At 44.2% G+C, this 17,012-nt stretch overlaps 1 protein-coding gene across 1 annotated transcript in view; it reads right to left on the bottom strand.

Moving 5' to 3' along the window:
- Positions 1-17,012, bottom strand: part of ARID1A (AT-rich interaction domain 1A) — a 78,362-nt gene that overhangs the window by 50,396 nt on the left and 10,954 nt on the right. Inside the window, exons 2-3 of the mRNA XM_050931990.1 lie at positions 1,224-1,436; positions 9-470 (exon numbers count right to left, since the gene is read on the bottom strand). Coding sequence (XP_050787947.1) covers positions 9-470; positions 1,224-1,436 — 675 coding nt within the window. The remainder of the gene's footprint in view (positions 1-8; positions 471-1,223; positions 1,437-17,012) is intronic.

Raw genomic sequence — 17,012 nt, 5'->3', positions numbered from 1 at the left:
GGTCCTACCTGTGGAGGTGGGAAGCGTTGCTGGGAGTACGCAGACTGCTGCTGTTGCTGTGGTTGTGACTGAGGGTATGAAGAAGACTGCTGCGAAAGAGCAGAGGGGGCGGTCTGCTGAGTTTGTTGCTGCTGCTGGTAGGGCGACACTGACTGCTGCTGGGAATATGGAGGCTGACTCTGTTGATGTTGCTGGGCCGTGGGCTGCTGCTGGGGATACGGTGATGGGGACTGCTGATGAGGTGGCTGGGACTGCTGCTGGGAGTACGGAGGCTGGGATGACGGAAGCTGTGGAGGTTGAGACTGGGTCTGCTGCTGTTGATAAGAAGTTTGGGAGTGAGAGGTCTGGGATGGTGGTTGCTGAGAGTATGGAGGCTGCTGTTGCTGGGGATGAGGACTTTGCTGGTTGTAATATGGAGTCTGGCTCTGCTGTCCATACGCACTTGGGCCCTGCTGTCCGTAAGGAGGAATCTACAAAAGGAGAGTAGAATTATGCAAGTTAGAAACAGATTCCACAAACGAGAACGTGTCTGAATCGGACATGACTCCCAGGCAGCTGGGCTGGGCAATTAACTGGAAAGGTAATGGAAACGCTGCTGTCTAGATGAGTACGCCACCGAAGAAACAGCGAAGCCAGTGGTGTGCCAGATTCCGTCTGGCAACAACAGATCTTTAATATGGATCCATAAGGACTCTGTTGTGACGTTTATTAGTCCATCCACAAATCACCACAAAGAGTGAAGTCTCACTGCAAAGGCAGCCTTTTGAATTCTGCAGGAGATCAGGAGGAGATGATTGTATGAAGCAGTAAGCCACCCCGACCTGAAGTTTACATTACTCTGAGTAGTAATGTAAAGTCTCTCTGTGCTGGTAAAGATTTGTGTAGATGCTGTTTTAATCCATTAACTGTTTCCCCTCCCATCCCCCCCTTACACTTGTGATACTAAAGATCTATTGTCACCTCTCTGGAAAGCAAGATCACTACAGATCCTTGTCCTTCACATAAGGATTCATCTGTTTAAGTCCAACCACATCACAACACACAGCCTAAACAACAAATAATATTTTCACCTCAATAACTGAGAACAGTACATAGCTGAATTTGTTGAAGACCGGTCCTGTTAGTACACACATTCACAAGCCAGATTTAAAGAGTTCATTCATCTGCTTGTCAGAGAAGAATAGGTTCTCGTGAGGCATGAGAGGTTTTATTTTTTGCTCTACCTGCTGCGCATATGAGATGCTGCCCATTGCACTCTGTGTCCTGCCTTGAATTCCCATGGGATATCTCTGGGGAGTCTGTGGCCCATATGGCTGCCCTGGATATCCATGTCCTTGCTGTGGCCCCGACTGAGGTCCCTGTTGTTGTGTGTACGGGTTACTTCCTCCATATGGCTGAGGTCTCATCTTCCCCATCTGATCCATTGGGCTTGAAGGCTGTGAAGAAAGTTACGACGTGTATACAAATTGAATATACACCATATTTGCCTATACAATCCTTATCCCATAGAACGATAAAAGCAACTGGTCAGCAAGAAGGGGTGCAATAAAACCCAAGCTCCCCTGCATCTCCTCAACTAATGAGCTATCAGCTGACAAAACTGCAGTCATGCTATAAAATACAGCATCACTCTCTGGAGGAGAAGCAAGCACACGGGGCCTACAGATACTCCCCACAGCACTAATCCAGTTGTGAGGAATCTTTATACACTCTGCCTTCTCCTCTGAGGCCTGGAGAAAGGAAGGAGAGAGAAGGGTCATTAGGGGAAAGGGAAGTCAGTTGATATATCCAACTGGGGGACTAAAGGGCAGTCAGTTCACATAAGAGGAAGACAGATGAGCATCCGCCAAAATTCCGCCGACAAGCGGCAATGTCAATAGGCAATGCCGCAGCTTGTCAGTGGCATTTCAACGGCTGCTCGTCCGCCGGCCAGTACGTGGGCACACTTAGACGCCCCGGCAGGCGCCATGGCATCCACGGGCACCGCGTTGGGAACCCCAGCATAGAGCATCTTCACCAGATGGACTACAGTGGCACAGCTGCGTCGGCGCAGCTGCATCACTTCTAGCGTAGACTAGCCCCTATGCACCAATCTCCCTTCCTTTGATCAACTGCAAGGCTAATGCCACTTTTCAAATCCCTTTTTAAGAGCCACTTCTGCCGTGACGCACACAGGAAACCAGCTGACTGCTACTGATGAACTTGAAGAGTCATAGGGAATAGTTCATATATAGCCCTTAGAAAGCAGGACTTTATATTTCCAGACTGTGGTCACATCACCTACTCTGCTTGGCCAAGGCGGAGCACAGCACATAGCATGTATCTTTAGATGGAGATTCTCTAGGTCTGTCTCTCTATATTGAAAGCAACTAGCATACTATGGGCACTACCAGAAACAAAAAGCAAGTTCGACAATTAAGTGGTTTCTTTCTACAACACACCATTCTAAACTGAGGCCCTTTATGTCAAAGTCTGTACATGACAGAAGTGTAAACTTCATCCCTAAGGAAAGGAAAAAAAACAAACTTAATACACATCTCTGATGCTTGTAATCCAAGCAGGCTAACTTGTCTCCTCCAGGGCCGCAGCATGCATCAGCAGCAATACAGCATGTGGCCCCTTTCTTCCAAATCTCTCATTATATACACAATCACCCCCTTCACGGATAGGACTTTAACTGGCCTAGCCTTAACAGACTTGCTCTGGTTTAAGAGTGTAAAAAAAAGTACCATCAAGGATTCTACTTGAAACCCTTTATTCAGCTGAACTCATGTGCTTCAAGAAAGGAACGGCCACGATTGAAATGCAGTGATGGGCCTATCAATCCAGAAACTGGTGAGAGGAGTTGGAGGGTGGTGGGCTACAGATCCCCTTGCACACTGATGTTATACGAGATGGAAAAGCCAACAGGAAGTAATGACTGTTCACTTGCAAGAACACTTCAGGATAAATAAGGAAATACCAAACCCTGACTGCAAAAGGCTGGAGATCCTTCTCTGGACTGACACATGGGAAATCCTTTCGACAGGAAACCACAGGAGTAGATTGCTTTTGACATGCAATCACAGTAAAGGCCACCGAGACATAACAGAGAAAAGTTTTGCTGCTTCTTGATCAGTGAAGTCTAGACCCTTCTCTTACACCCTCCTGCATCCACAGAAAGACACAATTACTTACTGTAACTGGAGGTTCTGAAGATGTGTGGTCCCTATCTAGATTCCACACGCGGGTGCACATGCACACTACGCGCTGGAACTGGAACAGTTATAATATAACGTAAGAACATAAGAACGGCAGTACCGGGTCAGACCAAAGGTCCATCTAGCCCAGTATCTGTCTACCGACAGTGGCCAATGCCAGGTGCCCCAGAGGGAGTGAAGCTAACAGGCAATGATCAAGTGATCTCTCTCCTGCCATCCATCTCCATCCTCTGATGAACAGAGGCTAGGGACACCATTCTTTACCCTTCCTGGCTAATAGCCATTTATGGACTTAGCCACCATGAATTCATAGTAGTGTCAATTGACACAGAGGGACCATCACTCGAAGAAGAGCCAAAGGAGAAACTAGAAGCAATCTCAGAATGCGTGTCACGTTGTGGTACAGAGCGAGAGAGAGCGCGCAAGCGAGCAAGTTATAACACCAAATTTTTTAGTTCAGTCATCAAGCAAATTTTCAAAAACCAGATCTGCTCTACTCTAGTGTATGCAAAAATAAGCACATGATTGAAAGAGAATGGACCTAGGCTATTCTCAGTGGTGGCAGTGGGGGAAGTTAAGGTTGGATATTAGGAAAAACTATTTCAGCAGGAGGGTGGTGAAGCACTGGGATGGGTTACCTAGGGAGGTGGTAGACTCTCCTTCCTTAGAGGTTTTTAAGGTCAGGCTCGACAAAGAGGTGGCTGGGATGATTTAGTTGGGGACTGGTCCTGCTTTGAGCCAGGAGTTGGACTAGATACCTCATGATGTCTCTTCCAACCCTAATCTTCTAGGATAAATTTGTATTTTAAAGATCAAAACTGCTCTTTCAAAAAAAAAAAAAAAAAAAAACAAAAAAAACACAAAAAAACTCACTCCTAGGCCAAAGGCACCAAGTTTCAGTCCAGAGCACGCTTACTGCCAAGCTCTACAAAACCCCCAAGTCAGGCTGTATAATGGAAGGTGCAAGAGACCTTTACCTGAAGAAAGGCCACAGAAGGTACAGTTACCCTACACACACTATTCTGGCTTTACTGCCATGGTGAGACAACAACTTAACAAATGTAAAAATTATCCTAAGCGGGTAACAGAACAGCAAGCACTGGTCAAGCGCAATGCTTTAATACACACAAGTAGAAGTGAACAGGGAAGAATCTTCTACAGCTTCAAAGCAGGTGCAAGTGTTAGAAAAAAAAAACCACATAATTCTGCCAGAAAACAAGACATCATAAAGGAAGATCTCGTACCTTTCTAAAGGGTTACGTGGAGTTAACTCATTTATGAGACCAACACAAAAAATATGTAAAGAGTCCTACTGTGAAAGTGGAGGCTACAGAGCAAAGAACAGACAGAGTCTCCACAACCAGGCAAACATACACTCCTTTCACTTTTATGACAGCCTATTACCTATCTAATTGTTTTGGTAGGGGAGGGTGGGGGCACAGAAAAGGGGGAAGAGTTTCTCACTCAAGTCTAATTTTGCAGCACTTGAATTGGCTTCACTCAGATATTGGCCAGTGCTGGGATAAACCAGAAACAATTTTCTGGAATTACAAACCTCTCACCTTGGATCTCAATTTATTTCCGACCAGATTTGCTGCCCATGTTGAGGGGAAAGGGCGGGAGGGGAGAAGGAGAATATGGAGGCGGCAGGGGAATCAAAAAATAATAATAAAAAGCAACCCTGGCTGTTTAACCCAGAGAAGCTCTAATTGATTCCCACAGTAATTAACCTGCATTTTACCTCCAAGAGTGGTAGTTAAGGAAGTCGGCACTGCTATTTATAACTCATCTCAAATTGAGGGCAGACTGCCTAAAATCTAACACATCCCAGCTGTACTCCTGTTTGAACTGGGGCCAAGGGAATTTTTTAAAGCAATCTTGGCACTGAATGAATGACACCAACAGTATGAGAGCGCGTGTGGTTGTGTTGTGGTGACGTAGTAGCAGAGGTGGAATGGGAAAGGGGGGGCAGTGTACTGTAATCCCTCTTCCATGCATGCTTTCACTTCACAGGCCCCAACCCTACGGTCCCTGTACAGTGAGCTGGGAACCGCCCATTAAGAACCAAGCACAGGAAATGTCTTTTCCTGTGGAACCTTGAAGTGAGAAGCACATGGCTAATCTGCATAAAAGCAAAGCCACACCGCCCCTGCCAGGAAGGTTAGTGCTCATAATCTCTGGCCATGAGGCTGGCTGCCTGTGAGGACTTGGATCTGTGCCTGATAACCCAGAAAGAGCTGAGAGAACAGATGGGTAAGGACCCCGGCAGAAAACAGCACAAGGTCACGTGACTCACCACATGGCCCTGCAAGCACAAACTATTGTTTGGCTGCTGTGCTCCTGTACAAAGACAGTAAATCCATTTCCTGCAAATTCAGGGAGAAGCAGCAGCTGGCGGCTACTGCTGCTTCTCCTATTGGATCCTACCATGCTCAAGCTAGTCAGAGGACAGGGACCACTGAGCTCTGGGACCTGCAAGCCACCAAACACAGAAAAGCTCTCACCAACAAAACACCGATTAACAGTGTTTTTGCAAGCTCACAGAAGCAGCTTCCATCAACTTCCCACAGCTGAACCCAGATGGGATCTTACAGAACTGGAGAAGATAAATTTGATTTCCACTCAGAAGAGATTGTCCTCTTTTCCCCTGTGTTGCACGCATTACACTACCCAGGCACAAAGGCATAACCAGCCTCAGTTACTGGACAAACTAGAAAGCAGGCTGTCTGAGTTCACTCCATCAGTGCTGAATTAATATTGGAGAGTAACAAGGAGACTACACTTCTCCACTAGCAAGCCTGTCACTAGCTTCTTCATTTCTACAGCGGGGTTTTTATCTAGAGAGAGAGATCAGGTTTAACTATTTAAACAAGACAAGAGTGTAAGTTGCTCAAATAAAGTAGTGAACCAGTGACAGAAACAGCAGCTATCTGAAAGTGAAAACAGCTACCCTAGTTTGCTGAAGAGAACAGGATACAGACCGAGCAGCTTTGCTCATTCATTTTCCAGCACTTCCCACCCCATGTAGGGACACTGTAGCCCCATTACCGCAAGTAAGAGAAACGGACTCAAAAATGTGTCTGATAGCTGGCAATTCTGAAATCACTGAGAATGTAAAGAGAACTTTGCTCTTGAATTCAAGCAGTCTATAATGAGTCTGGACCCAGCTCAATATCTACAAGAGGGTATGTCAACTGAGCATTAACGAGGTCTCAAAATACAAACAAGCCCTAATTTAAGTGACGAGGCCGTAGTGAATAAGAACTTTTGAGTGCTGGCTCCAGTTTCATGATCTATACTACCAAGAGCCATCAGTACCAATGATCCCTTGGAATCTCGGAAACCTGCCCAGACACGTAAAGGCCAGCATGTCTAACCCGAGCACCAAAATCCCATATGAACCATAAGGATGATGCATCAAGCCTTTATTTAAAAGTACTGTAAAGAAACTTACTGAGATCAATAATATTACAGGGGTCAGTGACCCACAACAACACAGACACTGGAAGCTCTCAAACACTCCCTGTCCTATTACATACTGGGTGGGGGTTATCATAGCTACATATGTGCTCATTAACAGGGCTTGAAACACAAGGGGCAGTTCCTCAGCTGACAAACTGTCATAGCTCCACTGAAGCCAATGGAGCTATAACAGTTTACGCCAGGGATTGGTAACCTTTGGCACGCAGCCCGCCAGGGAGAGCCCCTGGAGGGCCAGGATGGGTTGTTTACCTGCAGCGTCCATAGGTTCGGACAATCATGGCTCCCACTTGCCGCGGTTCGCCATCCCAATGGAGCCTTCAGGCTTTCCCTGACAGGCCATGTGCCAAAGGTTGCCAACCCCTGGTTTATGCCATCTGAGGACCTGCCCCAAGGAAGCAGAGGGTATTTCCTACTTTGCCTTATATAACTAAGGTAATGCCACAGAAGTGACTGGAAACAAAGCACATCTCAGGAGATGAGAGGCGGCGCAAGTTAGGATTCTGGTACAGAAAACAATGAGAGTTAACACTCAGCAGGATCAAAGACATTATGGTTTAGAGAACCAAACTTTCAGTTTCATTCCATTTCCACTCCTCTAATTTTTTTTAAAAGTACTTATTTGGCATCCTCTGTACAACCATTTTCATGGCTCCATCAAATGGTGTTTCTGAAACTTGCCCCACAATGTGTAAACCAACTTTAGCTCTTTCACAATTAGTCTGTGACAAGTGCAGGCTAAAAAGCCAGAGCACAGACCTTATTAATATTCTCATTCAATAGTAAACAGAGCTCAACTTCTAGTCAAAAGCACTTTCATCTAATCTATTTAAGGTGGAGCTGTCTGTATTAAGGTCAATATCCCAATCTGAACTCGCTACCTTTTATAACCTGACGGGCCACTTTCCTATGTCATAACTCATCAGTTTTTACTTTTCTCTTTACAAGCTTGTCCTTTCAAAGACAAAGTTTGAGGTAATTGAAGTCCAGTAAAAACCCACTCCTCCGCCAATGTATGCTTTAAAAGAATATCAGAACTACAGAATCCCTTCAGAAGGAATCACATGAATAAAAAGACACTTCCTAAGGTATTCTCCTCTCCTGCTTCCACCAAAAGTCATTCATTCAGAGCTCCCCCACATTTAGAAGAAGGACTCTTACAATGGAGGGAAAAGGAGGGAGAGGAGACATTTCCAATATATCAACACTGAGAAAGATACTAGTCCACTCTGGTCAGGAAAGCCACACCAGCAAGTTCCCTTTCTGATCAGAATGAACATCTCCTCCCGATTCCACAGGGCTGGAAGGGACCTCCTGAGGCAGGACCAAGTACTCCTAGACCATCCCTCACAGGTCTTTGTTTAACCTGTTCTTAAAAACCTCCAATGTCAGGAATTCTACACCTCCCTTGGAAGCCTGTTCCAGTGCTTCCCATACCCGTATATTTAACCGAGGTCTCCCCTGCTGCAGATTATTCCTTGTCCTACCTTCAGTGGACATGGAGAACAATTGATCACCAGTCTCTTCATAGCAACCCTTAACATATTTGAAGCAGTATCAGTTCCCTCTCCCCCACCTATGGTCTTTTCTCCAGACTAAACATGCCTAGGGTTTTTTTAAACCGTTTCTCATAGGTCAAGTTTTCTAAATCTTTTATCATTTTTGATGCTCTCCTCTGGATTCTCCAATTTATCCATGTCTTGTCGAAAGCGTGGTGCCCAGGACTGGACACAGTACTCCAGATGAAGCCTCATTAGTGCTGAGTAGAGCAGGACAATTACCTTCCATGTTTTACATACAAACACTCCTGTTAACACAGGATATTACAGTACAACACTATTCTTAGGAAGAGGACTGTTCACACACCCCAGAAGAGCCATACTAAACACTGCTGCTCCTACCATGCCACAGTTTCAACTAGTCTGGGCAGGATTTTTGTTTGCAGAACAGACCATTATAGAACAACCTCATGGGAAGAGGTAAGCAGAAGCTGGACTTACAAAGGAAGAGCCCTAATTCAAACATGTATCAAGAATAACCATTTCAGGCACATACACACAATGAATGGTCAAGGACAGTTTTTGTAGAAGAAGTGGGTATTCACCCACGAAAGCTCATGCTCCAAAACATCTGTTAGTCTATAAGGTGCCAGAGGATTCTTTGCAGTTTTTGTAGAGATGTCTTATACAAGAGAGAACTCAACAACAACAACCCTGTTTAAAAGGGTGCCAAGACCAAATACATTTCCACTGAACAGACCTTCAAGTCCTCTCCTGAAGCTACTCTGTTCAGAGCACACAAAAGAACCAGCTTTCACAAAATGTGCCAGATATATAAATATTACAAGGTAGCACAAGAGTCTTTTTGATGCTCTGCAGGTACTAAAGATGGACACTGAAAAGTTAATTCACAATAGTAGTTAAGGCAAGATGTATTACAGCCGCAAAGAGGGATGCCATACCACATGCAGGCTTACCAAGAGGATCGTGGTCTCATCAAAAACTGGAGCAGCTAACCTCAGACACCACAGATACCAGGAAATTCCCAGCAACAGAAGATGCACTTTGTCAGAAGCCAGAATTTTTCTAATCATCTCTCCTCTCTCTGGCCTGTACCTTTTAAATTCTCTCTACCAGAGTAACCAAATCCTACTTACCAAGGCTATAGGTTTCCCGGTTCAGCAAGTCATTCTTCATGACAGATGACCACTGTATTTATCACTCCAGGTTAATAGGTATTTATATAGGTTCCCTCCCCCTCCCAAATCACCATACTATCTGAATGACCGTCATAATTAGATACGTTGTATGTTTTAGTTTTCTATAACCTACAGCAATTACATGTAGATGGATGCAGAGATTGGTCTACCAGGAAATAATCACGTTATTAAAATAAGCTGCATTGCAAGGGATATAGCAAAAAAGATTTACTGTGCATCTACTGGTTCAGGACAGGAGTGAGAAGGGCACTTCCTTGTTTGAAAGCTAAGTTAGTGCTTGTAAAGATGCCAGACGGCCCCAGCCTTGCTAATTCTAGTTGTGTGAATCTAGGCGTCTACCATACAGGCAGCATGAGGCATAACTAGTGGAGGTAAAAGCTCCTCTCTCTAACCCAACTGAGCACTTTGTTACAGAGACAAATACCCCTGTCTGAAGGTGCTGAACAAGCAAAACCATGGTGCCCCCATCCAGGTAACAAAAGCAACTACATTTCTTTTTATTTTTGCACATTCATTAAGTTTTGCTACTGTGCCAGTATAGATTTAAATCCAAGACATTTCAAAACACTCAGAAGGTGATCAGATAATCCTGCCCAACAGAACTGTGGTTTGTGGACTAGGGAGAAAAAAAAAAAAAATCAGAAACTAAGTCTAGTCATAGTGCTCTCAAGAATGCTTGCTACACAGGATAAAGGGCCATGTGTTGTGCATGTCTGACCTATACCATGCCCAGTCACATCAACTGGCTGACCAACAGATAGGTTCCTTCTTCCACCGCCCACTCTCTTATCTAGAAATGGATATAGGGTGGTTCACAGTACAAAACACTAGAAATTTAGAAGTAGTTATATGATGTTGACATGCCATGGTAGATGCCAACTTCTGTACATAAATTTAGATGTCAGTCAGTGCAGGAGTCCAACAAAAAGCTTTATGGAACAGCAACAACCACCAATCAACCCATTTTCACATTCTCCTTATAGGTCTTGGTGTAAAGTCACTCAGACCATTGGTATTTAGATAGTAACTCCCACTTCACTATACAATCACCTCAGCCAACATCTGTCTGCACTAGAGTGGCTTGTGCAAGTTATTTCCTGTCAAACTCATCATATACCCATATAAAATGACTAGCTAGCCCCCCTCTTTCCTCCTTCCTCCCCCACCCCCACTAACTACAGTCACCCTACACACAGGCCGCCCTCCAAAAACCTCCTGTGGACTTTCAGAAACCTCAGCCAAGCAACACTATTCAGGTCCACCAAGAAGTCTGCATCCATGAACTTCTCCAGCTGAGTGGGAGACACTCCCAAGAAACACGTAATAGAAAGTCTGCCACGGTACTTCTCTTCCCAAGATGGGAAGAAAAAAAAAGGAAAAATAAAAATAAACAAACTTCCTTTGCAGATGGTAAAGCAGGCTCCACATTTCACCAACACTCTATTCGCTCCACAGAAATGAACTTGAGGCTGATAGCGTCCTCAGCATTATTACTTAATAGCATTTTGGTAGCAGACCCACTTACATACTCAAAGAGGTAGAAGTGCACACGTTGATCACGTCCAGCAGCAAGTCATGAAAATAACTCTCTGAAACAAGTTGGTGGGAGGATAAATAAAAGGGAAAATAGCCACGCTGCAACTGAAAAGACTATCTTCCAGATACCAGTGTTACTCAGTGACGTAAATTAGAACAGCTGAGCAGTCCAAGCCATGCAGATCATTCACAAGACAGTATTCTCAGTAAGTATCATTAAAACTTCAAAACAGCTTCAAAGCTGACTAATAAGTCTATTCAGAAAACTGTAGCCAGCAATGAACTTTCAGTTCCCATTAACTATCTGGTTCCCTAAAACCCTGCTCCTCATCCCAAATGAGCAATACAGACTCCAGACGCAGCAGGACATCCTCAGCTACCAAACAGTGCTGGCATCCAATCTGTGCTCTAAAACATTAGGCTTGAGGGAAGTCCCTGCAACAGAGGACTCTTCAGGATTCACTTTCCAAAGCAAAGTTTGATTCATTAATTCAAGGAGCCCTTTACACATGAAAAGATAGAAGGTCCAATTTCTGTCAGATTCTCAGATACGTCACCGATTCTTTCTGTAGAGATCTTTTTCTGCGGTAGGCCTGGTTGCAACGCAAGGTACACATAAGACGGACCCAAAATCAAGGAGAGAATGAAATTAATGGTAAAGGTGTTTATTAAGGCAAAGCAGGTGGGTTCCACATCTATGTACAAACCAGAAAGAATATCTAGTGGTGGGGGTCAGAGGAAATTATGAAAGAAAACACCACCCCTGAATTTCATCCACTTCCACTCCACAGTAATGAAACAAAACACTCCAACTTTATTCAGGAGTGCTTCATTGTCAGTTTACTAGGCTACTGAGGGCCACAACCAGTTTGCAAGGGAGGAAATAATGGTCTATGGCAGTGGTCCCCAACCTTTTTCGATTGGCAGATGTCAGACAAAGGACTGTGGCGGCGGATGCATTTAGACGCCTTCGTGCCCGCGGGCACCGCGTTGGGGACCCCTGGTCTACGGCTAAAGACCAGAGCTAAGTCAGGAGATCCAGTTCTTGGTTCTTCCAGACTTCTTGTATTACCCTTGCAAATTTCTACCCACCTGGTAAATGTTTTCTTAATTTACAAGTGAGATCTTTAGGTTTGGGGAGACATTTTTGTTGTGTTTTGTCTTTATTTTAAATTAAGATCAAGGGTGGGTGAATAGACAGTGCCTGGGTTGGTGAACTGTCATTAAAATTTACAAGGCTGGCACAATATTGACCCGGTAGGGTGTTGTGAGGTTTAATTTATAAATTTATAAGTTACAAGATCCCAGGGATTCTTACAGAAATGCAAAGTACTGCAAAAACAGAGAAGAATGCAATGCATTAATCTGTTCCCGAAGTACAGCTGTTAGAGGCTACCTCATCCCAGCATCCAGCGCTCCATTGTTCTAGAGTAGCTGCCTGACTTAATAATGATGGAGCACTAGATGATGGGTGGGACCGGTAGTTTCTACTGGATGACATTTTCGAATCTCCTTGGAAGCAGAACTTTTGCCACAGCAAAAGACCCAAGTAAATACCAGATAAGTTTCATTTTCAGCTGTGCATAACCAAACAGGGAAGAAGGTTAACACAATATATGAAAGCTGGGCCCTGGAAGTAAACTGAACCTGTGTGTTTTTCCTCCTTCATCGACTTAAATTAATCCAATGAACAGTACAAAACAAAAAAACCCAGAGCGTTCATACTGCTGGTGCTAGATTTATTCCTAAAGTCCTTGAATTCAAGTTCTGTTGGTCACTCTCAAAATCCAGTGGTGGACGAAGTAAAGTCAAAGCAGCGGACACTGCTCCTGCTAGTTTGCAATGGGATATCAGTGTGATGCAGACAGATCCAAAGGAGATTACCTGCCACAAACTCAAGACCGCCTGCCTGCTAGTGTACAAAGTGGTTCTGACAAGGTTCAGGACAATGTGAATTCTGCTGTCTTAACATAAAAGAGAAGAGAAAACCAACAGCCTCACAATCAAGAGGTGAGCAATAGCTTTGTACTCAGGAAAGCCCACGCCAAAAGCATTCTGCCACTCTAGTTGGAAACATCACTAATTTCACCTCCTTAGAATAAAAAAAAAAATTACCAACTGCTGTGGGCAAGAGAGGAAGGTACCTGTATTTACCAGTGATCCAGCTTTAGGTCTTTGTAACAAACAACTACTTTCCAGCATTTATAACCAGGTAACCTGTTTGCATCCAAAAGCTGCACTCACGTCTACACTAGCGAGAAAAGAGGCGGCTGGGGAAGGAAAGACACTGTGTGGGCAAGAGCTGCACCCAAGCCTTTGCTGTCAGAGAGTTGCAAGGACACTCCAGTACAGCCTTAAAGCCAACACCATACTGATTCCAATATGTTACTCTTGGCAAGCCCTATGTGAATCCCAATCCTAGAGAGAGAGAGATCCTAGGGTAGGTCCTAAATACAAACTAGATATGTACTTTTCATAAGCTTTAAATGCCAGGTTACAGCAATCCTGAAACCTAAATTGTGATGAGCCTCCTTTAGTCTTCTTGGTCTTTCCTTTTGTCTGTGAGCTTCTATCTTCACATCAGCCCAGGCATTAAATGAACTGCTTTTAAAGCAAAGTTAGCAACCCTACAAGTTGTTTAACAAGTTAAAAAGGAGAGCAAGCGTAAGCTGGCTGCTGGCGAGCAGATGCCAAAATTAATTACTGTGCCAATGCCAGGGGGAGAGGAGGAACAGCCAACGCGGCAAACTCTTCACTGGTTTCAGGAACAGGTATAACAAGAAACCATAAGGCAACGAATGAAAAAGGAAAGACAGACATGACTATTACACCTTTTCAGAAGTAGTAACTCAACAGTGAAGTGCTACGTGCTGCATAATCAGCAGATTCAAAGCTAACACTGATATTTGTGCACCATTCAGAATACTACAGCTGAAAGAAACAATGCACTTTAGAAGATGCTACCCCCGTCCCCCCCATCAATAAGCCACGAAGGTAACGTTTTGTGTATCAGATTTCCTGGTACCCTATCTGATGGGTCTTACTAGAATCAAGTTTTCTTCCCCTTTCCTTCCCTGAAAGTTGCATTAGGACAACGTTTTGTGCTCTACTTCAAAGTCAGGGAATTGGGAGAAGATGAGTGTTAAGGGCTGATGTGGGTAGCTGGAGGGCAGAATAGAAGCACCCATCTGCTCTAGTATATTTCATAAGGCAGTAATATTACTTCCCTTGATTTTAAGAACTGCCACACTAAATGTGCATATGGTTTTTCAGTAGAAGTTTTTCCCTTAGCGAGGAGCAGTCAAGTCACCTCTGAGTGGAAAGCACAAGTTTCTTCATCTCCAACACATCACAAGAACTAAGAGGCAGGGTTTGATGAGATATTTTGGGAATAACTTTAGAATACAGACAAGTGAGTAATCCAGAATGGATCTACTGCAACCATTTCCATTCACTTATCCCTGACTACTGGAAGACCATCTTAGGTCAAGTGTTTTACTAGTTTTTCCTTCCTCCAGCGCATTAATTGCAGGAGTGCCTTTTAAACAAATGATTATTCTTATTACATTGCTACTGCTCACCAACATGCACCAACAATACACTCAGGTTTAGCATGTTGCAGCCATCAGCTGGAGATGTTTAATGTTTTTATGTATTGCAAACACATCCTATTCCAGGAAAATTAAGGCCTTCCATCGGAAGTGCCAAACACAATTAGAATAGGAGCATGAAGAGAAAAAAACTGGCATGTTCCATAAAACGGAAACTTCCTAGAATCCAGACTGGCATACTATCAAGGCGTAATCCCATTCCTAGAGAGGACAGATGGCTACTGGTTAGGGCACTAGCATGGATTTGGGAGATCTGGCCTCAAATCCCTGCTCTGCCACAGACTTTCTGTGCGATCCTAATCACGTCCCTTACACTCTCTGTGCTTCAGTTCCCTATTTGTAAAGTGGGGGCCATAGGATTTCCTTACCTCACAGGAGTAAGGAGGATAAATATGTGACAGATTGCGTAGTGTTCAGATACTACCATAAGGGAGAACAGGGGGGACAACGACATACAAGTACCCAAGATAGGTTCCCATCCCATACAGTCACAAGTTACAATAGCTGGCTGTATCTATTACACATGCATAATTAATAGGCCTGGGCCTTTTTCCAAGCTTTATGAATGGGTACAAGAATCACCAATCCTATATGGAACAACAGTTGAATAGACAAAAAAAAATTTACATATATATAAAGCCACCAATCCAGAGTGTATAGTTTGTCACATGTGCAGTCAAGCACAGTTAAAGCACTATAAAAAGGCCATTTCTGCACGTCCTTGGGCATCTACAGATGTGCAAGCCTAGCTAACACACCAGCCTCAAATGCAGGGCCTTACGCATGTTTGATAACAGTACCCAAGTAACCAAAAATGTTACGTTAAAAATAAATAAATAAATAAATACAAAAATCAACTACTTTCAGCAATTCAGCCATTTAAATGTTTTTTCTGAAGAAGGGAAGTGGTCTTCAAACTATTCCACGGCTAGCACATTTGAGGAAGACCTAGCTAGCTCGCTACTAGAGTTTAATTATTTACACCAAGTTAATAAATACCAGATACTCCTTCTAAATCTGCACAGGGTGCATAGTCCTATAGTTGTTGGACTTTAAATCCACTGCTTGATAGTCATGGAGAGCAAGACATGAAACCTGAGAGCAGGAAGGGTCCCACGCAAGAAGAGAACACTGCGTATGCAGCATAGGCCTGTTCAGTCCTGGGATCCTGGAACAAGTTCAGATGTTACAACAAGAATAGTCAAGTTCCTTCAGCACAACCCCAAGTGAGCATTAAGAGGAAAAAAAAAAAAACACTGTTCACAATTTGTTAACTGGCAGGTTCTCCTCAATGGACCAAAAGAGAGCTATGAAGCCAGCTACAGAGCTATGCAACCACCTACAGGGGGCATCATACCAAGAAGTCACTTCCTCATTTGGGAAAGGCTACAGGATTCATTTCCTCCTCTCACTAGATGTGACAGAAGCAAGCAGCCCTTGCTCCATTTTAGTATTCTCAGGGCAGGTCTACACTACAGGGCTAAGTCGACATAGGTTACGGAACTCCAGCGACGTGACTAACGTAGCTGCAGTCAACATACCTTAGGCTGACTTATTGCGGTGCCTACACCACGCGAGGTCGACAGGAGAAACTCTCCCGTCGACTTTCCTTATACTTCTCATTCCAGTGGAGTACCGGAGTCGACAGGAAAGTGATCAGCGGTCGATCTAGCAGGTCTTCTTTAGACCCACTAAATCGACCCCCGGTGGATCGATCACCAAGCATCAATCTCCCGGGAAGCGGAGACAAGCCCTCAGTATTAGCCTGAAGAGAGAAACCTAAGTCCAGTGTCAGATTTTAGAGTGTTTCAATAATATTCAGAAGGAAATATGGACAGACAGTTCTTTTCTCCCAGATGGGGAGCTCCATCCTCCCTTATAATCACATGAACTTGGCTCCCCCAAGCTCCGCAGCAGAATTTGGAGCCCACAAACAAGGAGAAACAGGCTACCTTAGTCTATGTACAAACTGAGGCAATTTCTATATTTTATGGTAACTGAAGAGATGGTTCTAAACATTCCCATCACCACAGAGGCCAGAATCATTCCTCCAATCCCATAACAACAAACAACAAAAAACCATGTTCCCAAGGAATCCTCCACGTCCTGGTAGGAAACCCAATAATTCAGGCTGTTAAAAAAATTAAAAAAACAAAACAAAACACAACTTGTTGGCCCTGATTTTGTTGCGGAAATTTCATGTGCGTGCACATGCACGCACACACACACCCCAATTTAGTTGTTGCAAATGTGAGAGGCATTGCGACTCGGTGCACAGGGTCACACCACCACATTAAATTTGGCCCAGCCATCTCTCCATCATGCTTGCCTTTGAGAACCAAGTGGGATACACAACTTCTTTTCTGTGCTGCTGCCCTTTGGGAGACAGGCTACTCGCCTTGGAAGAAGGTGCTAGAGCTTTCCTGTGGATATGCACACAGAGCTGGTGCTCCTTGTGTGGATACC

Source organism: Gopherus flavomarginatus, chromosome 22, assembly GCF_025201925.1.
Source record: "Gopherus flavomarginatus isolate rGopFla2 chromosome 22, rGopFla2.mat.asm, whole genome shotgun sequence".
In the NCBI taxonomy this organism is placed as follows: Eukaryota; Metazoa; Chordata; order Testudines; family Testudinidae; genus Gopherus; species Gopherus flavomarginatus.
This window is presented reverse-complemented; position numbering and strand designations above follow the sequence as displayed.